Here is a 20727-nt window from a genome sequence, read left to right as displayed (position 1 = left end):
ACACGCGATCAGGCCCAATTACGATTCCACATCCTAAATGGGTCGGGCATTTTCCTACACCAGTACACCATTAAAATCCCAGCTCTTTGAGACAAAACCCTCGGCGGTGGTCGTCGTCGTTCCCCTCCCAAAACCCTAGCATCTCCCCGCAATTCCCCCGTCCTCTTCTCCCGATACCCATACCCCTTAGCAAAACCCTAACCCTAAACCTAACCTTAGATCTCGATGCGGCGCCCCAAGCCCCGCCAATCGCTCACCCGCAAGAAGCGGCGCCTCCAGGAGGCGGAGGAGATCGAGCTCCTCGACTCGTGGATCGAGGCCATGAAGCCCGCCTCGGGGACCAACCCCCTCGCCGTCACCCCTCCGCCGCCCTCCGCCCCCGCCGGCCGCCTCCCCGGCGCCGGCGGCGGCTTCTCGCCCTACGCCGGGTGCAAGCTCTTTAGCCAGTTGCCCATCTCGCGCAGGACGAAGGACGGGCTCGCGCGCAAGTATACAGAGATGAGCGAGATCCAGCGCGCCTCGCTGCCCCACTCCCTCTGTGGCCGCGACATCTTGGGCGCCGCCAAGACCGGCTCCGGAAAAACCCTAGCTTTCATCATCCCGGTAGAGTGTCCTTCTCATGCTTCTCGTCTTTTTCAAGTTCTTAATCGTGAACTTGTTTGGTTGTTTAGTGATTATGCGATTATATTTAGAGCCTAGTTCTGCTGTAGGATGTAGCTCTAGCTTTTCAATGAAGTGTTGTTTCGAGTAGTGCTATTTGATTATGCGCCATATTGAAATCTCTAGCAGAATCAGAATCTTAGTATGTGCTATTATGATAGCTATCTTTTAAAGATAAAGAGCTTAGTGTGTGTTAAAACTGATATATCACACATCTACTTAACCCTTAAGAGTTAAATTATTATCTACTACAATTGTTCTTTTCTACTTCTGCCTAATAGTTATTGTGTTCGATGAAGCTGTTTGGGAGCTTTGATCTAGAACTTACATTGTAGTATTATATTTGCTCAAGCAATAAATGTTTGAATATGCTAAATATACTGTACTTGTGGCATCGCCTTGTGTTCCTCAACATCGTGATTTTCCTGTTAAAATTTATTCGACACTTGGATTCTATTAGTTCTCGGGTTATACCCAAATGAGCACCCTTTGCTGCCACAAGACTATCCTGGCTATGGGTGCAAAGATGGTGGAAACTAATGCTGTAGACACGGCTAGCGACTTTCCTCTAATGCATTTTGTAGTTCAGAGTAGCACCTTTAATTGAGAATTTATAAAGTCCAAAAATTCCTCTAGCCTTAAAACACTTGTGCATTACTATCTATTTTGACCTTGCGGTCCGGAGATTCAATTACTAGAAACAAAGTTGTCTCAGTAAGCTATAACAAGAATTGTATCTGACTAAAATGATTTAGTTGTTATTTATTTTTTAGGTCATAGAAAAGTTATATAAAGCACGATGGGGCCCAGAGGACGGTGTGGGGAGCATAATAATCTCTCCTACAAAGGAATTAGCTGGACAACTTTTTGAAGAGCTGAAAACTGTAGGGAAATACCATACTCTGAGCGCTGGTCTTTTGGTTGGTGGGCGCAAAGATGTTGATGCAGAGAAGCAACGAGTCAATACTCTGAACATTTTGGTGTGTACACCCGGCCGGCTTCTCCAACACATGGATGAGACTCCAAACTTTGATTGTTCACAGCTTCAGGTCAATATTTGACTATTATTTCATCCTTATTGGTGATTTCCTAGGGCTTGTTTAGCCTGACTAGAGCTTCTATAAGAGTGTTGTTCAGTAAAGTTGTTTGAGAAGGACTAATAACAGGACTTGTTCCTGCTGCTGCACAAGGAGGATCTTCAAATTGGAGCTTTTTCTTATTCTTGGGGTCTGGAAGCTTATTTCAGCTTCATTGCCATAGCAAAAGCTTCATATCTTATTCACCAAATTCATAGCTGATGCCTTTTGAAGCAAAGGTGCTAATCTAGAAACCATCCTAACAAGCACTTGAATTATTGTCAAAAGGCAAAGTGTTGGTGCCTGAGAAAAGCTATTCAAGGAAGCAATTTTTAATTAAAATCTTTCCTAACAGCTTCTTGCTGTAGTAGAAGCAGAAGCTTGAAATTGAGCTTCTGCAAGTGGGGTTTAAAAGGTTTCTTTAGATTCGACTACAATTAGTTCTTCAGGCATTTGGTTTGTCAAATGCCTAGTTGCTGCTTTTCAAAGAGAAAAGCTATTCTAGCAGCCAAGAAGTTGCTTAAGATTATACTTTTTTGCCAGGAGACAGGTATTGGTGCTTGATGAGGCAGATCGAATTCTTGATCACGGTTTTAGGGAGCAAGTTGATGCAATCATCTCCCAGATTCCTAGAGTAAGACAAACGCTTCTCTTCTCCGCAACACAAACAAAGTCAGTTAAGGATCTTGCAAGGGTCAGTTTGAAGGATCCAGAGTACATTAGTGTGCATGCTGAATCTGTGACGGCGACACCTGAGCGCCTGAAACAACTTGCCATGATTGTTCCTCTTGAACAGAAGTTGAATATGCTTTGGAGTTTCATCAGGAGACATCTCAAGTCAAAAATACTCGTCTTCCTATCTAGCTGCAAGCAGGTAATTCGCCTTGCTAATTTTCCATGGTACCTGTTGAAATGGTTGAATGATAGTAGTAATGCAATCTTTTAAAGTGCGTCATGTTAGTATGATGCAAAGAGACGAGCGTTTAATTTCTTTTTAAGGTCTTGTATGGTCAACGCGCAATGATGTTTCTAGCATTTGAATATAAGTGCTGCCAAGAAATTAAGTTCTGACAATGTAGCGTAACAATAGCAGTTAAGTAGTTTTATAAAGAAATGGAAATATCACATCTTCCAAGATGTTGGTATAATCAATTTTTGCGTGCCTACAATCATGCTTGTGTATTGTAATACATTAGTTTCCAACTTGTGGGACTGCAGCTCTACAAGTAAATTCTTTTCCGAGAGTAATAATTTTGTAATATATTCTATCGGATCTCTGTTTTCTGGGGCTAAATCCCATAGGTCAAATTTGTATATGAAGCATTTAAGAAACTTCGTCCCGGAATTCCTCTAAAATGTTTGCATGGGCGGATGAAACATGATGTTCGAATGGCGATATATCTAGAGTTCTGTCAAAGTACTTCTGTTCTTTTTTCAACCGATGTGGCTTCCAGAGGGCTTGATTTCCCAGCTGTTGATTGGGTGGTTCAGGTAATTACTTTTTCTATGGTACTTTTTCATATATATATATATATATATATATATATATATATATATATATATATATTTGTATATTCGTGCTAAATCATCTATTTACATTATATTACCCTATAAAATCTGAACCTTTGGATATATTTTGCTATGTAAACATCTCTCTCGTTTTTAAGTTATTGTTTTAAGGATGTGTTGTATAAGTGTTCGACATATTCATAGGTTGACTGCCCAGAAGATATTCCAACTTACATTCACAGAGTTGGCCGTACTGCTCGTTTTACCAGTGACGGTAGGTCTGTATTATTTCTCACGCCTTCAGAGAAAGAAATGTTGAAAAAATTACAATCAGCCGAACCAAAAATACCAATTCTGTCCCGCGAGGTGAGTGTTCAATTTGATTATAGTATGTGAAAGATTAAATAATTGTTGCAGCTGAGTGTTGTCATTTTTCTTTGGACCCACGATTTTAATACTTATCTATAGTTAAATTGCTCTTGTTCAGCCAAGAAAAGAAAAATTGGAACAAATCTCTGCCCGTCTCTCATCACTTCTGGTTCAGTATCCTGAGATGCAGCAATTGGCTAAAAGGGCCTTTGTTACGTATCTAAAATCCGTGCATCTTCAGAAAGACAAGGAGGTATTTGACGTCACTAAACTGCCTCTGGAAGAGTTTGCTGCATCTCTAGGTCTTGCCATTACCCCAAAAATCCGATTCATAAACCAGAAAAAGAAGGGACAGAAGGTACTTGTGGAAGCTGTTCATGAGCAAGAAGATGGAATTGATGATAGCTACAAAGTTGCCAATAGAAAGCCACAAAGTAGTGTCAAATTGAATGAAGAACCAGAAGAAGATGATATTCTTTTGCCAAAAAAGACCATCATCGATGAGGAAGGAAACAGAGATGCTGAGTATGTCCTTTTCTTTTTACCACGTTTACATTTTACTCCGAGATAAAATATTTGCATGCGCACACTCTTTTTTTGTTTCTCGATCCTTTAATAATTTTCACACTTTCGTAGTTGTGACTTTCTAATTGAAAGCATTTTTTCTAATATACCTATTGTTACATATATTACAGGCCGGGAACTAGGGTTTTGAAGAAGAAGAAGCTCAAGATTAACGTCCATAGACCGGTCGGAACAAGGTTGAAGTATGATGAGGAAGGGAACATAATGCCTCCTCTTGCTGCGGCCATAGCTGGTCCTGAGAGTGGGAATGCCGTGCTCCGCACTGATAAAGGTTTGTTCCTTTTATGCATTTTGTGGGCTAAATTGCAGTTAACCCCTTTTATGTATGGTGAATTTCGACTCTCTGCCTGAAGTATCAAATTCAAAGATATTCTCCCCGTCTCATTTGAGTGTTTTATCAGGTGATAGGCATCCATCACTTCGCTTGTAGGCCAATTGGGTTCAGTGCAGTTTTTTTTGGAATTTAAGGGGAACATGGTGAAACTATGACATTCCTAGGGAAATACCTGTCACGCCTGTGGCTCAATTTTTTGAATCTGAAACTTGGCCGTGTATTTGAAGAAAACTTTTCCTTTTGAGTTTATACAGATGATTTTAATTATTTACTATACATTATTGCAGTAAAGGAACGGTACGAGAAGCTGAGGCAAGAGATGAAGGAGAAGGATAAGGAGGACAAGATACTGAACCGGCAGCGGCTGCGCGAGAAGAGGAAGGAGAAGCAGATGAAATTGAAGAGGCGGAGAGGGGAAGAGGAAGAGGAAGCAGCGGACTCCGAGGATGGCCGCTCGGAGTTGGACGAAGCTGAAAATGGAGCTGCGAAGAGATCGAAGATACGCTTCGTCAGTGACGATGAAGAGGAAGAGAAGGGTAATAATAAAAAGGATTTTGGCCTATGCTCGGATTTGGTTTCCATAGCAGAGCAGGAGGCATTGGCGCTCAAGCTGTTGGGTTCAATGCATTCTTGATCACCTTTTTGTATTATTTATTTTGTTTACTATAAAATCTTAAATTAATTCAGCATAATGTTTTGAAGCTGTCGGGTAAGGGACGTTTGGAAAAGGAACGTTCTAGTTTTTGTTTCTAACCGTTCGTAATTGTAAGCATTCTGCAGGTTATTTCAGCGATGATCATGCGGCAGTAAACTAGTTATATGTATTACCCATTTTGCTTTTTTCCCAATCCGAGTGTAGTGCTAAGCTCACAAAACTAGTTACTCTCGGATACGAATAGTAACAAAAATTCTCTCTGCAACCAAAGCATGAAACTTCATCAGCGTCCAAAGAGATTCGGTATAGAAGAAATCCATCAAAAGCATGAATCATGACCAAACAGTGCTCTCAACATCAAAAGCATAAAACTTCAATAAGATTACATTTACCAGTACACGGTTCATATAGATACACTCAAACTCGCACTAGAAAAAAGAGGAAATAAAAAAAGAGAGTATTCTCCAACAACAGACAAGCTGCAGCAGCTCTAGAAAGAGGAGGAAATAAAAAAAGAGAGCGTATTCTCCAACAACAAACAAGCCGTGGCAGCTCTAGGTCATAATTTAGAACAGTCACATTTGAACTAAAACCAGTAAAGCTAAACAGGAGAGACAGAAAATTCAACCAAGCTAGAAATAAAGTTTCTCGTGAAGAGGCAGCAAGATTTGCGTCCACCACGTGCGTTTTCTCCCTCTACAGAACTCGGCATAGCATCACTGCACAGTTGAGACTACGGAGTCAGCATTGCATATAAATCTTAGATTAAGAATAAAAATGATTTTTTTTAAAGCTTATTAATTATCATTTAATGAACTAACCTGTGCTGGGTTTCTAAAAGAAGCAATTAATCAAATTGCATAAAAAGCATTGGAACTGGAAGGGCACTCGAGCTTAGCAACAAAACAGTTATTACACAAACAGTTTATATATTGTTTTTTGTTCTTCATCTTGTCATTGCACTGTTTCTATGTGTGAAGAGGTGACGGTTAAACATTTCTGGCACCTAAACCGAGTTTTTACGTTCTGATAATTCAACATCGACACCACAAAGCATAGAAATAGGGGGATAAGACCACGAGATTTAGTCAATAATGGTTCACTTCCGAGAACAAAGGCAAAGTGACGAGTCAGTTCGCATCAAGCAATTGAAGAAAAACATAACAAAACTGCCTCTTCTTTTCCTCTTTCCTAGGACACCTAGAGAAACCATTTTGTAGAGTTTTAAAAAATAAGAGGTATTTTGTTTAATGGCAATAAAGCATCTAATGCATTGCAGAAAAGATTTGAATGAAAAAAAAGGGAAAAAGAAAATCACTGATGAATCTCAAAAAATACACATCAACCATGGCTTATAAAAGAAAATTTTTACCTGTTGTTGCTGTTGTGCTTGCTGTTGATAATTTCCATATCCTGGATAAGCTGCATATGCATACACATTAGGATCTTGCGGTGGGGCAGCATACCCGTAACTATCGTAACTCTGGCCATATCCGTAATAGTTACCATTCCATTGGTTCGGCTCCTGTTGAGGCTGAAAACATCAAAAATAGCAAGCACATGATAGTTCAGTCTACAGAAGTAGGAAACAAAAGAACCAATACAATAAGGTATGACTGAGGGCTAAGCTGGCCCCTGCAGAAAGTTTTCTGCGGAAGTGCATTTGAGTGGAGCTTATTCTGAATGCCATACCTGCTTATTTGCAGGACTGCGTCCCCATGAAAGGCGAATATTTTGTCCCCCCAACTGAGTTCCATTTAGTGTTCGAAGGGCTTCCTCTGCACTTGCTCTGAAATCAACAGAAAGAAAAAAAAGAGATCATAAAATAGAACTAAATCTGATAAACAATATTACATCAAAACTTTCTAAAAAGAAGTTGAGAATAAGTTAATTTCGGACTATCACCAGAGAGTTTAATAATAATAATAATAATATTAATATTAAGGAAAAACCTGTTCACAAATTGAACAAATCCACATCGCTTTCCTACAGGTATCTTCACGTAAACCAATTCTCCATATGGATTAAAAACTTGCTTTAGATGCTCATCGGTAACATTTGGATCCAGTCCACCAACAAATATCTGCAGCACAAAAAGAATGCGTCAGAATCACATCAATCCTCTCGGTGTGACTAATAAATAAACATACTCACAGTTGTATTGTTTGGATCATTCTCAGATTCTGTTCCTTGTGTAACCTGGTGAGCTGTACAAAAAAAGATATGTAACAAAACTAACTCTTGAGTGAAGAAAAACGAGCCAATTACTAATTCCTGTTACATTACAGAATGCGTTGTAAGCTAATTTCAAGTTCTCTTTTTAAGGAGGTTAAATCACTTTAAGAAAAGAAAGATTTAAGGTTATTTGTGCTAGGGTTACCACCTTGTCAGTCTTCGAAAACATCATAGCATCCATTTGTGCTAGGAATAGCACCTTGTTATTCTTTGGAAACATCATAGGATCCATTATCCTAATGTTAAAATGATGCACTAACATTATCTTTCCCAACTAAAAAAGAACTGATTATCGCAGACTTCGAACCACCAACTCTAAATAGTCAAAGTTTGTTCATATAGTTAAGACAGAAGCATTAACTCTTAATCTATCAATTGGCTCATAATATTGAACACCTTCAGTATATCAGCTATTAATGATTCTTTCTACATTCACAAAGTCGCAACATTATATTATCTCTTCATCAATATGATTATGATACCTTAGCTTGAACAGAAGATTCTAGCTTCAGCTCAAAAGCAATTCAAATAAAGCAGCCAATAACCATTACCACCATAATAAAGAGGAATACCTTTACACAGAAAAGTATTGTAAGTGTGAAACTACTATCACCAAAAGGGAAAAGATAATTAAAAAAAAAAAAGAATTCAAAGGGAAAATTTAAACAAATCCACCACTTGAAACATTTAGAGATCTAGCCAATAGCGATGATTTGTAATTGCTTAAGATGACCAGAAATTTCATCTGTCACTTGCCTAAGAAAGAAGACTGCATGGTCATGCTCCAAAGAGTTTTAGTGAATGGGTATGATTTTCCTTCCATAGGCAAAACATAATATTCTCCAATGGGGTTAGATACAAAAAGTTTCGAATTTTAGGATTTCAAAATACTTGTACAAACACCTATCCTGATGACATCCATGGAGGAATATCACAGAAATCTTCTGTTAACCAAAAAGCTTCGAATAATCAAACAAGTGAGGTCTTGCAGAGGTTGTTCATACGAACATGAGACACAGGTCAGTTCAACATCTGACATTTGATCATTACTATATTGAACGTTCGGAGGATATAAGTTACATTACTAGTGAAGGAGATCATATTATACATAAGTTAAAAAAAAAGGGTGGCAAAATCAACTTTGACCATCACGATGCAACATTTCATCTCTAATCATCAACATTGCCTTTCTCAAAATATCTAAAGGAGCTCCTTTGAGCAGAAAAATAGTAATGAAGTAATCAATTTAGTCATTAACCTAAAACTCACTCACTTCCATATTGACATACAGAAATTGCCTTGTTTGTAAATTTTCACTTTCTCCTCAGCTCAAAATCGAAAAACTCAATAAAACTTATGATCTCCTCCTTAATCCACCATCATTAAGGCACAAAAAAAAAAAAAACCCTCTGACTGGTATCAAGTAATTTCTTTAGAAAGAGTTTGCTTCACAATCTAAAAATTATGAAGTTTCGAGATTTCCTAGCAGCTAATGAAAAATATATTATCTTAGAGATATAATCAACAAGCACACCACCATAGAGAATTTACTTTTGGCTTGTACATGACAATCTAGCACTAGATCAGTAAAGCCATATAAAAGGACTCGCAGCAAGACTTGGCATCAATTAGAATCTGCAGGAAATCAGAACTTTCATGGAAAGTAAGGGAAAATACAGAACTGAAAATATCTGAAAATAGGACGTCTCTGGAACATTAATGCTACCTAACTTAACAATAGGAAAATCCATAAGGTAAGTGAAAAATTGACCCTTCGCAGAAAAATAGGCATATCTAAGGACATTGCACAAGCCATAGGAAATGGAAATTGCACCCTCATTATTGAAAAATAAACTAGGAGGATTAGAAAGCAATAAAAAAGAAGAACAATAAAAAGGCTATAAGGAAGAAAAAGAAGATCAAAGAAAGGGTCTGAACAGGTAATTAAGAAAATAAAGTGACCAGCTAAAACTATAAAGAAAAATTGAAACTTCAAGTAAATAAACTTAATTAAATGCTGGAATTGAAGGAAAGTAATGACTACAAGTGTCATTCTTTGATCATAAGAACTTAAAAAGTTTGAGAATCTAGACAGATGATTAAATTAAACCAATTGGAGTCTGAGGAAAGGAGTGTAACGTAAGTGCCAGAAGAAACACCATGAACCAAATTCTCACGTAATTGAAACACTGACCTAAAAGAGGCCACGCACTACAGGAGACATGCATCTCAGCTGAAGTCATTTCCAAGCCCTAAATGAAGATAGCATGGCATCCTGCTTCGAGAAACATGAACTTTTATAAGTCTTCACTTCTTAAATTATGCTCAAACTATATCCCAACTTTAGAAGGAAAGCGCTGAAGGAAATGACTTGGTACATCAATCGAAGCAATGCCGCTTATCTTCAAGAGCATAAGTGGAAAGTAAAACATTCTAAAGAAACTTTGAAGTCCACTATAATGCAGAACATTCAGCTATGTAAGCAACAACAAATTCGCTATTGAAAATGAACGCATCCGGGCATGATCTAACTGCTACTATCTCCTGCAATATATCCTTAAAAATAAGCATAAGAAACAACAATATAATGAAAAGTTCCAGAAAATTTGTTGATTTACATACCACTTGTAGAGAATTGCTGCTGAGTTCCCACATTCTTCTTGTTGGCAGCCGGACCAACACGCATTGGCCTTGTAGAACAGTATGCTCCATTCATTTCAGTCATGGCACGTGTTTGTTCATTTAAATCTCCAAACTTAACAAAGCCATAGCCTTTGGAACGCCCTGTAAGTCTATCCGTAACAACTTTTGCTCCCTTCACCGATGGATAGCGGCTCTTGAATGTCTCTTGCAGCAAGTAATCTGTAACGTCAGATGCCAAGTCCCCAACAAAAATAGTGTGATCAGCACCATCATCTCCTCGTCTCTCGCCAGCTCCGGATGATGCCCAATTTAACCTGAAAACTTGCTCAGTGTTGAGCATCATTTGACCATTATAGGTCTGAAGAGCTCTTTCAGCAGCAGGACGAGTAACAAATTCAATAAAACCATAACCTTCTGACTGCCCAGTCTGCCTGTTACGAATAATTTTCACTGAAACAACCTGCAATTATATACTAAGAATAAAAAACTAGCACCAAATAATTTCAATGCCGGAAAATAACACAGATACTCATGATAAGCATGTTGTAAAGCCAAATGTGACATGGTAAGCATGTTGTAAAGCCAAATGCGAAGCCAACTACAGAAATATGTTTAGCCACTTTACAGCATCTAGGCACCTTGGATCAAGCACCGCAACAGCACAACAGCCACATGGAAGGAAGAAAGAAAACATATATAAACCAATATGGCGCAGATAATACTACCTAAGACAACAAAAATATAACAAATTGATATTCCTTTTATTCTCTATATATCATAAAATATATGAAGTCCCATCATTCAAATTAGTGCCTTGTTTGCATAAACCAAACCTAAGACGAGTTAACATGTAGTGACTCAAATAAATAAAGTAGCTGAAGAATATGATCAAATAGGTCAATCTTTTGACTCAAGATTGCTAATTGGGAGATAGCTAACTGGACTTTTGTACAATATGTAAGCTGAATTCAGAGGACTCGTCTGTCAAATTCATTTCAATCTAGTCACCAGTTAAAACGCCTTCATGTATTATTCTAACTAAAAGAAAACCTATATCAAGCAAAACATCAGCATATCAACATGTATCCTCCTCAGATCATACAACTCAAATCAAACAACATAAAGGAATAATTAAAGGTTAAACAAAAACACACACACACACACACACACACACACACACACACACACACACACATAAATCAGAAGAACAATGAACAAGAGTAATAAAAAAAGATGCTTTTTAAATGGAAACATAATGAAATGAAATCAAATATGGAAAATTTTGCGAGATCATCGATACCTCTCCCGTGTGGGCGAAGCATCCATAGAGATAGTTCTCATCCATCCAATACTGCAGATCTCCGATCCACAGCGTCCGGATCTCATCCGCCGACGCCAGCTGCGGCATCGGCGACGCCTGGTACTGCGTCGGCGGCGCCATCTGCTGCGGCTGCGGCGGCGCCACTTGCGACGGCTGCTGGCCCCACATCGGCGGCGGCGGCGGCGGCCCCGTCACCTGCCCCTGGTAGTACTGCGTCTGCGGCATCGGCGGCGCCATCGCCGCCGCCCACTGCGGCTGCTGCGGCGGCTGCTGATCCATCGGGTGCTGGACCATTCCCCCACCTGGTTGCATCATCTCAGCGAGCGAGAGGATCAGGTACGAAACCCTTAACGTAACCCTAAACTAGAGGATTGCGGAGCGTAGATGGGGATCGAGATGCGGCTACAAAACTCTAAACTCTAACCCTAACCCTAGGCTGTAGATGGGGAGAGAGGAGAGCCCAAACCCTAACCCTACATAGAGAGAGAGAGGTGGAGGTTCTTCGAGAGACGCGAAGAGAAATGATAAAATACGGGCGGTGGAGGAGGACGAAAACAGATAATTTGGGTGGCGAGAACTCCGTGCGGGGAGTTGCATAAAAAAAACTCTGCGTCCTTCCTTAGATATTTTTCCGTGGACCGGGTCTTGTTGAGGAAATCCCTTATATAAAAATTAGAAGTTACAGATGTGCGAATATAAAAAAAAAAAAAAAAAAAAAAAAAAAAAAAAAAAAATCGATTAGAGTTGACGAGGTTGCAGTACAATTTCACTTACATAAACTTTATTAGAACCAAATGTTTTCTTAAGTAACAGTTTTTATTTTCATCATTACAGTAATAATTATCACGTTACAGCATAAGAAAACTCTATGATCCAAGTGTTTAAGCAAAGTCTCCAGATTAAATGCTTGTTTTTATCATTCTAACTCGAAACTGAAGTTGGTCGCATCTCTCACGAGGCCGCGAGAGTAAGTGATCTCAAGTTCCTTGAACTCAATGGTTTCATTGGCATTGATTGGGGATCTGAAAACAAGTCCTTAGTTATGCTCTCTCAAGGTAGTAATAAAGGTACAATCCCTACATTTTATTTTATTCAGCATGTATTTATACAACTGTTAACTTCTGAGAACAGCATTACTGTACTAAGATCATTAAAAAGAGTTGATAAGTCATCAAATTTATGTGTGACATTGCTGTTAATTTCTACTCATTATCACTTAGCAGAGGCCTCTTCTTGTCCTCCCACTTATCCAATCTTTTTATGGCTTTCTCAACCTGCAGTTTAAAGATCAAAACATTAGATCACTTGGTGATGCACTTAGCACTTTACTGCTCTGTTCAGATGATAAACAATAAGGAGAAAAAATTAATTCTCTCCTGTCCTTTTCTTATGTTCTCTCTTTTTCTCTCTATCTAACATTGTGATATGATCTTCATTTGGGAATAACATATGTGGTTCAAAATAAAATTATTAAGAAAATTAAAAAGGGAATGAGTAATACCTCTTTGTTCCAATCAGTCCTGAGAGTGATCCAAAGCAGAATGAGAGTTTGAATTACTGTTCCTCCAATCATACCAGACCACAACCCCTGCATGCATGTACAACATTAATCAAAAATTTGATTATATTTCTAACAAAATTTAATGTTGTTGTTGTTTCTTAAACATTAATGCTAAATTTTGAAGGAAATATCCTTTTACCTTGATCCCAAATCCACACACAAAACCAAGAATTGCACCAAGTGGTATGCCAACAAAGTAATAACATCCAACATTAATGTATGCCACAAGTGCTTGCCATCCACAACCCACAGCAACACCTTAATAATATAACAAATAATCCAAATTGTTAATCTCTTTATGTGTATACTCAAAAAAAAAAAAAAAAATCTCTGCTTTCAAATTATGAACACATACTTAACTTCTTTTAATGTTATCTACCTTAATTGAGTACTACAATATAGTTCTAAATAGGTGAATTTCTCAACCATTTGAAAGCTTGGAAGAGATTTTAATGTTCTGCATACTATTGTGCTTACCAGATAAAACTGGTTGTATGCCGCTGAGGACGAGAGTGGTCGCGAGCAAGGGGCAAAGATCTGAGACTGCGTGCGCCACCGTCTCCCCCTCGGTGAAGATATAGCTAATTTTATCGCGAAGTAGAAGTACAATTGCAGCCAATATGGTTGATATGATAGAAGAAAAGGTTGTAACTGTTGCAGCTGAAAATGCAGCTGACTTTGGATTTCCAGCGCCGAGCTCGTTGCCCACGCGCACACTAAATAGCGCAAAAAAAGTAAAAAGAAGAGGGATTAAGATTGTAGTTTGAAAAACTTTGAAACTCGACTCAACTTGAAAGTAAAATGGGTAGAATCGAGACGAATTCTAGAGCATTTGAATCCACAATCCATACATTTTGAAGTACTTGAAGTTGTCAGAAACCAAAATCAATGGTGTTTGGGTAATTTTATGTATGTGTATGGAGGTCTCGAAATTAACAGTTTTAATTGTTCTTGTAAAAGTGTTTATTCACTTATTAATGATTGAAAATAATAGAAACCAGTTTGAGATGTTTTGATAAATAGTTATACCTTATGCTATTTGGAGAAGCTTGCTGAACAACTTACAATTTCATCTTTGTCTCCGCTTGACGCATTCGTAAAAGGGAATCGAAACATATGATTTTTTTTTTTTGAGGAGTTTTGTGAGCGACTTACCTAGCAGCAGCATTAAATCCAACAGAGATCATGAATACCCAGCCAACAATTGAGGTGCTGCAGCAACAAATATATGTGTATAAGCAGTTCAAACATACTTAAAAGTAACACAATTCATCAAGCACAAACACACAAACCAAGCAATGCTTACCACACCGTAAGCGAATCGAGCGCCAGCTGCGGATTTTCGAGCAATCCGGCCATGAGGATCAAGATCTGGAAGTACCATGTCTCCAGGCACAGCATCACCGCCGACGCCACCGAGAGCTTCAAGAACTCGGGCAGGCCCGAGAAGGCCTGCCACGTAAACCCGGTCCACGTCAACCGACACCGCGGGCTCTTGACTATGTACACAAATTGAGCCCCCACTAGGACAACCCAACTCAGGCTCAACACCATAGAGGCCCCAAATAGACCTAACCCTAGCTTGAACACCACTAGCCAACTCACTAGCAGGTGCAGAACAAAAGTTGCAGCTAAGATGTAAGCACTTGGTGCAACAATGCTTTGGGCTTGTAGGAACTTCTGGATGGGGAAGTTTGCGGCATAGGCGAAAATTTGCGGGATGAGGCCGTAGACGAAGACCGAAGCAGCCTCGGCGATATCCGAGGATTGCCCTAAAAGGATGAGTATTGGCTTGGAGAATGCGTAGATCACCGCGAGTGGCACACCCGTGGCCATTAGCAGGACGGTCGACCGTTGGAGGTAGACGCCGAGCATTTCGTACTTCTCCGCACCGTACGCCTGACCGCAGAGTGTCTCGACTGCGCTGCCCATTCCTAGCTACTCAGAAAGGAGTAATGCTATGCTTACAAACATCTCTACGAACTTCAAATCACTATATTATGCGTAAATTTTGTAAGAAAAACTCATGTCATAGATTGGTCTACATTTGTAGAGTCATGCATGGGGGGGCATGCAATACCATGAGGCCATATGCAAAGACTTGGATGCCATTGTTGCCGAGGGAGGAGGCGGCGAGCTCGCGGTTGCCGAGGTGGCCGCAGAACATCTGCGTGGCGATCGACATGACGCTGATGAGCATGTACACCACCACCGCGGGCGCCGCGAGCGGCACGAGCAGCTGCAGCTCGATGCACACCGCAGTCCCCGCCCGCCGCACCCACGGGGCGGCCTGGTCGGCGAGCACCGCCTCGAGATCGCGGCCAACCATTGCCAAGAGAGTCTAGGGAGGGAGATGTGTGTGTGGGGTGTGTGTGACATGGGGAATAATTGGAAATTTGGTATCCTCCCAATACATAGGACATATGATTCAACAATTATATGTGAGTTGCTTTGTCTTTTCTCTTGGATGCAGCTCATGGTTACAGGTGGTGGGGGACCAGTCCATTTTGGTTTTATTAGTGTCAGCATGTGTTGCATTGTTGTAACTTTATGACATGTGAATGTGCATAAAATATATTTCTCTCTCTCTCTCTCTCTCTCTCTTTTTATGACAAATTTTGCCAGAAGCTCGAGATGTTAGGAGGATTACATCTTTCTAGACTTAAAATTAGTTTATAAAAAAAAGTTTGTCTTGTTATTGAAGATCAGAAGTACTAGTTGAATGACGGATATCTAATTCCTCTTTTACGATCCTTATAATAACATCGCGGTCATGTTTGTCGAAACTAAATTGATATAGTGATATATTCATTTGGTTTTGCAGTGTAGATCAGGAGAAGAAGATTCAGACTAGAGTTTTTGCTTGCAGGGCCATAACAAAAATATCTGACTTTTTATTTATTAAATACTTAGCTTCTGCTTTTGGAGTTGAGAAATACCATCGAAAACAAATTGGGTAATTCTACTTATCAATCTACTGTGGTACAATTAACCTGCAGGTAAAGAAAACTATTGTGGGTCATGTTAGGTAGGAGCTGCTTCTATATTTGATCTGATTTAACCCATGGTAACATAATTAAATAGGCATTTATGGTAGTTAGTGCAAGATATTTTGAGTACGGATGTCAACTGCTCGGATTCGGGGTGTATTTTTAAAAATCCGAATATGAACCGGATGATTTTTAAAAATTCATATCTAAATCTGAATCCGACAAAAAATTTGAAATTCGAGCCCAAACGTGAACCTGAAAATCCGAATCCGAAACAATTATTTTTTTTCAATATTTCAAAATATTTTACATTAAATCTAAATTTTTAAAATAAAAATTTAAATATAATATCAAATTTTTGTATACATATTATATGTAATGTAAAATAAATTCGGGTTCGGGACGGATTCGGATACGGATCGGATACAGTTAAAATGCATATCTGAATTTTTTTCCGTTGGATTTTTATTTTTTATATCTATATCTGAAATTATATCCGTTTAGTATCTGATAAATCCACTCTGTTCGGATTCAGATTTGGATAAAATTTCGGGCATCGTACCCGTTGACATCCCTAATTTTGAGGTTGAAGGGTTATTCTTTAATTGGCCTATCAGAAAATTAAAGGCCAAAATCATGCCCCACTTGGAATTTGTCTTTGCTCAAAACTCAAAACTGAATAAAGCAACATGAATATTAAAAGGACACAGAAAAAAAGGGGGGAAAAAAAACAGAGAAAATATTACAATGAATTACCATTTTCCACATCCACTTTAATACAGATCTCCACTAAATTAATTGGAGATCATTATTTTGCACTACTCTAAACATCATTCACCATTTTAGCATTCTAACTATGGAATGAGTATCCTAAAAAAAAAGAATAACAATTCTTGTATAATTAATATAAAATACTCATTAATCACATTGATCCTATTTTTGCCTTTTTTTTTTATACTCATTAATCAGAAGCTAAGAGGGGCTGCTTTTTGTCCTCCCACTTGTTCAACCTCTTCTGTGCTACCTCCACCTGCAATTTAAAAATTACTTAAATAAATTTTATACATAACCAAGTTGTTTCATAAATTGCAACTTTTTAAGAACTTGTTCCACATATATATGTAGTTGGGTTGGTTATTAAGTTCATGAACAGGAAAAAAGAAAAAAATAGAGTTTCTCAAGTGAGTTTTAATACCTCTTTATTCCAATCTGTTCTAAAAGTAACCCATATTAGAATGATGGTTTGCATGATTGTTCCTCCCATCATTCCTCCCCATATTCCCTGCAGAAAATATTTAATTATTTAAATCTTATGGTCATCTTATGATCCAAATATATCAAATAATTGCCTATATGGAGTAGGGCTATTATACTCTTATGAGTATAGAGCCCTTCGTACTCATAAGTTGTTTTCGATGTTGGGGTTTTCGACTCAACGATCCACACCGTTAAACATGATTTAGAGTATTTGAAACATCTAAAAATAAATTTCGTAATTTTTCGAAATCATTATAAAGTCCATTAAGCGGGTATAAAATGAAAGGTTAAAATCGAACGACATCCTAAAAATGGACGATTGGATTCTTCAATTTAAGATCGGAATTATTGATCTTTATTTAGATGGTGAATAGACTTTTCTATCAAAATTCAGTCTGTTCCAATTCTTTTTCACCGTTAAACTAACAAATATTTTATACCGGCTGTTAAAAATTATCAATTTTGTGAGTTTTTGATCGTAAGGTAAATGATATCGAAAAATTATAAAATTTGATTTCTAGAAGTTTTAAATGCTCTAGATAATATTTAACGATATGGATCGTCGATTCGGAAGCTCTATTATCGAAAACATCTTATAAGTACAAAGACAATCCTACTCATAAGAGTGTAGTAGCCGAACTCGCCAATATGTTTCAATTTACATATATATAAAAATATTGTAGTATATATTTACCTTTGCTCCCAAATTGAAATAGAAACCAAGGAGACAACCAAGTGGAACACCCACAATGTAATAACACCCCACATTAACATATGCCACAAATGCTTGCCATCCACACCCAACAGCAACACCTACATCAAAGAAAGAAAAGAAAAGAAAAAAAACGAACAACTTTAATAAGTTAGGGAAAAAGAGCTTTCATTGAAATGAATGATGCTAAATATATTAGTCAAAGTTTTGAATATCTCAATAGAAAATGACAAAAATGTCATAGGAGAAGCTGATGTAATAGCATATGGAGGTACATGCATACTTAGTTCTAATGCTCTACTTTATTTTCCTTGACCAAAAAACAATAATAGTACCTATAATTTTGAACCTACTAGGTGCTTTACTAACTTTGGAATCTTATATTACAGTGCCATTTATGTTGTACCATAATTTTTTGTTCAATTCACTAACCTGTTTTCAAATGACAGAGTACAAAATGCATCAAGATTAGTAAAAATAGTGAGAGACAGAGATCAGAATATACCGGACAAGACGGGTTGGATCCCGTTAAGGATAAATGTGACGGCGAGGAACGGAGTGAGGTCGGAGACGGCCCGAGCCACCTCCTCACCTTCCGTGAAGATGTAACCAATGTAGTCACGAACACACATGACGATCACAGCGAGTACGACCGATATAATGAACGAGAGTGTTGTCACAACGGTCACCGAAAATGCCGCGGACTTCGGGTTCCCCGCGCCGAGCTCGTTGCTCACTCTCACACTGCATCAAGTTTTCGAGTAACCGCATTCAAAATTCATCTCTCAGGGATAATATAAGCAGAAGTAAAGTTTAATGTACGTTAGTGAACTAACCTTGCTGCTGCATTGAACCCTACTGAGATCATGAACACCCACCCAGATATTGTCATGCTGCAACATCAGGAAAAAACACATTTAAGCATGCAGCAATCAAAATTCGGGCCCAAATTGAGGCCCGTTTAGTCAACGGGCTTCTCTTTAGGCCCAAATAAAACAAACGGATTGGGCTTACCACACGGAGAGCGAATCGAGGGCCAACTCCGGGTTCTCGAGCAGGCCGGCGATGAGCACGATGATCTGGAAGTACCAGGTCTCGAGACAGAGCATCACAGCGGACGCCGCCGACAGTTTCAGGAAGTCGGGCAGGCCCGAGAACGCCCGCCACGACAACCCGGTCCACGTGAGCCGGCACCGATCGTTCTTCACTATGTAAATGAATTGGGCCACAACTATGATCCACCAACTCAGACTCAACACGAGCGAGGCCCCCAACAGGCCCAGGCCCAACTTGTAAACGGCCACCCAACTCAGCACCACATGCACCGCAACGGTCGCAGCTGATATGTAAGCGCTCGGCGCCATGATGCTCTGCGCCTGCAGAAACTTTTGAATCGGGAAGTTGGCGGCGTAGGCGAAGATCTGCGGGATCAGGCCGTAGACGAAGACCGACGCGGCGTTCGCGATCTCCGGCGATTCCCCGAGCAGGATGAGGATCGGTCGGGAGAACGCGTAGATGACTGCGAGCGGCACGCCCGTGGCCATCAGCAGAATCGTCGACCGTTGCAGGTACACGCCGAGCATGTCGTATTTGTGCGCGCCGTACGCTTGACCGCAGAGCGTCTCGACCGCGCTCCCCATTCCCAGCTAAAAATTATATTGATATTATCAAACGATGAGTACTATGTTAGCTATTGACTTAAATGGATCGACATTCTGTCATGTGATTGGAGGTTAAATTAGATCAAATCATATTTAAAAAAATGTGAGACTGGGTTGGACTGAGTGGCATGAGATTAGTTGGCCTAGTCGCTATATTTGTACGTTTTAAATAAGTTAATTGTATATTTCTACCCCTCGAGTTTTTAGAATTAAAATTTAGCGTCAAAGATCTGACATTTACAACGTAGGCATACATATTAATTGCATACATATATATATGTACGTAAGCATTGGAAATGAGGGATATGTACTTACCATGAGGCCGTAGGCGAAGACTTGGATGCCGGTATTGCCGAGAGAGGCGGCGGCGAGCTCGAGAGTGCCGAGATGGCCGGAGAAGATCTGCGTGGCCATCGACATGACGTAGTTGAGCATGTACACCAGCACGGCGGGTGCGGCGAGGCGCACGAGCAGCCGCATCTCGATCACCGACCCCAGCCAGACGCGGCGGCCCAGCGGCACCGAGCCGTCCGTCAGGACGCTCTCCAGCTGGCTGCTGGCGCCGTGCGCTGCGCTGTCTGCCGTCGGCCCCGGAGAGGACGTCGGCAGAGGGAGTTTGTCGCCATCGTCGTCGCCATCGCCGGAGGGCGTTAAGAGAGGGGTCGAGAGATTCTGAGGGGGCTCACCTGCAGATCCCATCATAAAGAGGCAGCAACAGCAGCAGCAGCAGCGGTGGTGCTACGGAAAGTGTGATGGAGTTTATATAGGAAGAGATCAGTTTGTACTTGGAATCTTCTCATCTTGATTAGTCACGAATCGATATGTCTGCTTATAAGTAGGGCCTAGACATGTCCAATTTGAGTTCTACTTAGCGAGTTGAGCACAACTCTGCCGACGAGCTCTCGTTGAAACAATTTGGTACATCGTGTAATTTATTCTGTATAAAAAATTCTAAAAACTTATTTTCAAATTTTTTTTTATTCAATTTTTAAGCCTAGATTGAACGAAGGATTTAGAAGGATTTAGAGATGGCCTATAAAATTAGATGTGATCAAATGATTAGTCGAAATGATAAAAATGATATAAAATGTTAGCTAATTTACTTTTTTCGTACACATGTTGGTGCATGGTGGTCCAATGTTGACTCTGAGGTATCCTG

The 20727-nt window shown here is 39.5% G+C and overlaps 4 protein-coding genes across 5 annotated transcripts; 1 reads left to right on the top strand and 3 right to left on the bottom strand.

Annotated features, from left to right (window-relative positions):
• LOC109715042 (DEAD-box ATP-dependent RNA helicase 32) lies at window positions 63–5351 on the top strand. Of its 2 annotated transcripts, none has more exons than XM_020239829.1 (8): window positions 63–603; window positions 1434–1709; window positions 2287–2610; window positions 3039–3227; window positions 3450–3611; window positions 3733–4139; window positions 4310–4470; window positions 4601–4814. In XM_020239829.1, the coding sequence occupies exons 1-8, from the start codon at window positions 226–228 to the stop codon at window positions 4627–4629; spliced, it is 1926 nt and encodes a 641-aa protein (XP_020095418.1). In that variant the 5' UTR covers window positions 63–225; the 3' UTR covers window positions 4630–4814. The 2 variants fall into 2 exon arrangements, with proteins under 2 accessions (XP_020095418.1, XP_020095417.1); XM_020239828.1 differs by lacking the exon at window positions 4601–4814 and adding an exon at window positions 4821–5351 and having other exon boundaries at window positions 65–603.
• On the bottom strand, window positions 5524–11878 carry LOC109715047 (polyadenylate-binding protein RBP45-like). Its single transcript, XM_020239833.1, has 7 exons — window positions 11367–11878; window positions 10046–10526; window positions 7343–7395; window positions 7141–7271; window positions 6881–6977; window positions 6561–6722; window positions 5524–5907 (listed from the first exon to the last, which is right to left on the bottom strand). Exons 1-7 carry the CDS (start codon window positions 11700–11702, stop codon window positions 5905–5907), a joined length of 1263 nt encoding a protein of 420 aa, XP_020095422.1. The 5' UTR covers window positions 11703–11878; the 3' UTR covers window positions 5524–5904.
• LOC109715046 (protein DETOXIFICATION 40-like) lies at window positions 12374–15368 on the bottom strand. The gene is made up of 7 exons (XM_020239831.1): window positions 15029–15368; window positions 14255–14886; window positions 14104–14160; window positions 13426–13664; window positions 13088–13206; window positions 12889–12975; window positions 12374–12661 (listed from the first exon to the last, which is right to left on the bottom strand). Exons 1-7 carry the CDS (start codon window positions 15275–15277, stop codon window positions 12590–12592), a joined length of 1455 nt encoding a protein of 484 aa, XP_020095420.1. The 5' UTR covers window positions 15278–15368; the 3' UTR covers window positions 12374–12589.
• LOC109715045 (protein DETOXIFICATION 40-like) lies at window positions 16656–20448 on the bottom strand. Its single transcript, XM_020239830.1, has 7 exons — window positions 19884–20448; window positions 18922–19553; window positions 18744–18800; window positions 18413–18651; window positions 17890–18008; window positions 17134–17220; window positions 16656–16968 (listed from the first exon to the last, which is right to left on the bottom strand). The coding sequence occupies exons 1-7, from the start codon at window positions 20268–20270 to the stop codon at window positions 16900–16902; spliced, it is 1590 nt and encodes a 529-aa protein (XP_020095419.1). The 5' UTR covers window positions 20271–20448; the 3' UTR covers window positions 16656–16899.

This window comes from Ananas comosus, linkage group 9 (assembly GCF_001540865.1).
Source record: "Ananas comosus cultivar F153 linkage group 9, ASM154086v1, whole genome shotgun sequence".
Classification (NCBI taxonomy): Eukaryota; Viridiplantae; Streptophyta; class Magnoliopsida; order Poales; family Bromeliaceae; genus Ananas; species Ananas comosus.
Note: the sequence above shows the minus strand (reverse complement) of the source record. Positions and strands in the feature narration are given on the sequence as shown.

What these genes read in the sequence shown, in the direction of transcription:
- LOC109715042 (XM_020239828.1), top strand. Translation starts at nt 226, where the DNA reads ATGCGGCGCCCCAAGCCCCGCCAATCGCTCACCCGCAAGAAGCGGCGC. An exon ending in CCCTAGCTTTCATCATCCCG is followed by an intron (nt 604 to 1,433) that starts GTAGAGTGTCCT and finishes TTTATTTTTTAG; the next exon opens with GTCATAGAAAAGTTATATAA. An exon ending in GAAGGAAACAGAGATGCTGA is followed by an intron (nt 4,140 to 4,309) that starts GTATGTCCTTTT and finishes CATATATTACAG; the next exon opens with GCCGGGAACTAGGGTTTTGA.
- LOC109715047 (XM_020239833.1), bottom strand. Translation starts at nt 11,702, where the DNA reads ATGATGCAACCAGGTGGGGGAATGGTCCAGCACCCGATGGATCAGCAG. An exon ending in GCAGCAATTCTCTACAAGTG is followed by an intron (nt 7,396 to 10,045) that starts GTATGTAAATCA and finishes TTTTTTGTACAG; the next exon opens with CTCACCAGGTTACACAAGGA. An exon ending in TTTGTTCAATTTGTGAACAG is followed by an intron (nt 6,978 to 7,140) that starts GTTTTTCCTTAA and finishes TGTTGATTTCAG; the next exon opens with AGCAAGTGCAGAGGAAGCCC.
- LOC109715046 (XM_020239831.1), bottom strand. Translation starts at nt 15,277, where the DNA reads ATGGTTGGCCGCGATCTCGAGGCGGTGCTCGCCGACCAGGCCGCCCCG. An exon ending in CTCGATTCGCTTACGGTGTG is followed by an intron (nt 14,161 to 14,254) that starts GTAAGCATTGCT and finishes TTGTTGCTGCAG; the next exon opens with CACCTCAATTGTTGGCTGGG. An exon ending in GGACTGATTGGAACAAAGAG is followed by an intron (nt 12,662 to 12,888) that starts GTATTACTCATT and finishes TTTAAACTGCAG; the next exon opens with GTTGAGAAAGCCATAAAAAG.
- LOC109715045 (XM_020239830.1), bottom strand. Translation starts at nt 20,270, where the DNA reads ATGATGGGATCTGCAGGTGAGCCCCCTCAGAATCTCTCGACCCCTCTC. An exon ending in GGGTTCAATGCAGCAGCAAG is followed by an intron (nt 18,652 to 18,743) that starts GTTAGTTCACTA and finishes AACTTGATGCAG; the next exon opens with TGTGAGAGTGAGCAACGAGC. An exon ending in ATTTCAATTTGGGAGCAAAG is followed by an intron (nt 17,221 to 17,889) that starts GTAAATATATAC and finishes TATTTTCTGCAG; the next exon opens with GGAATATGGGGAGGAATGAT.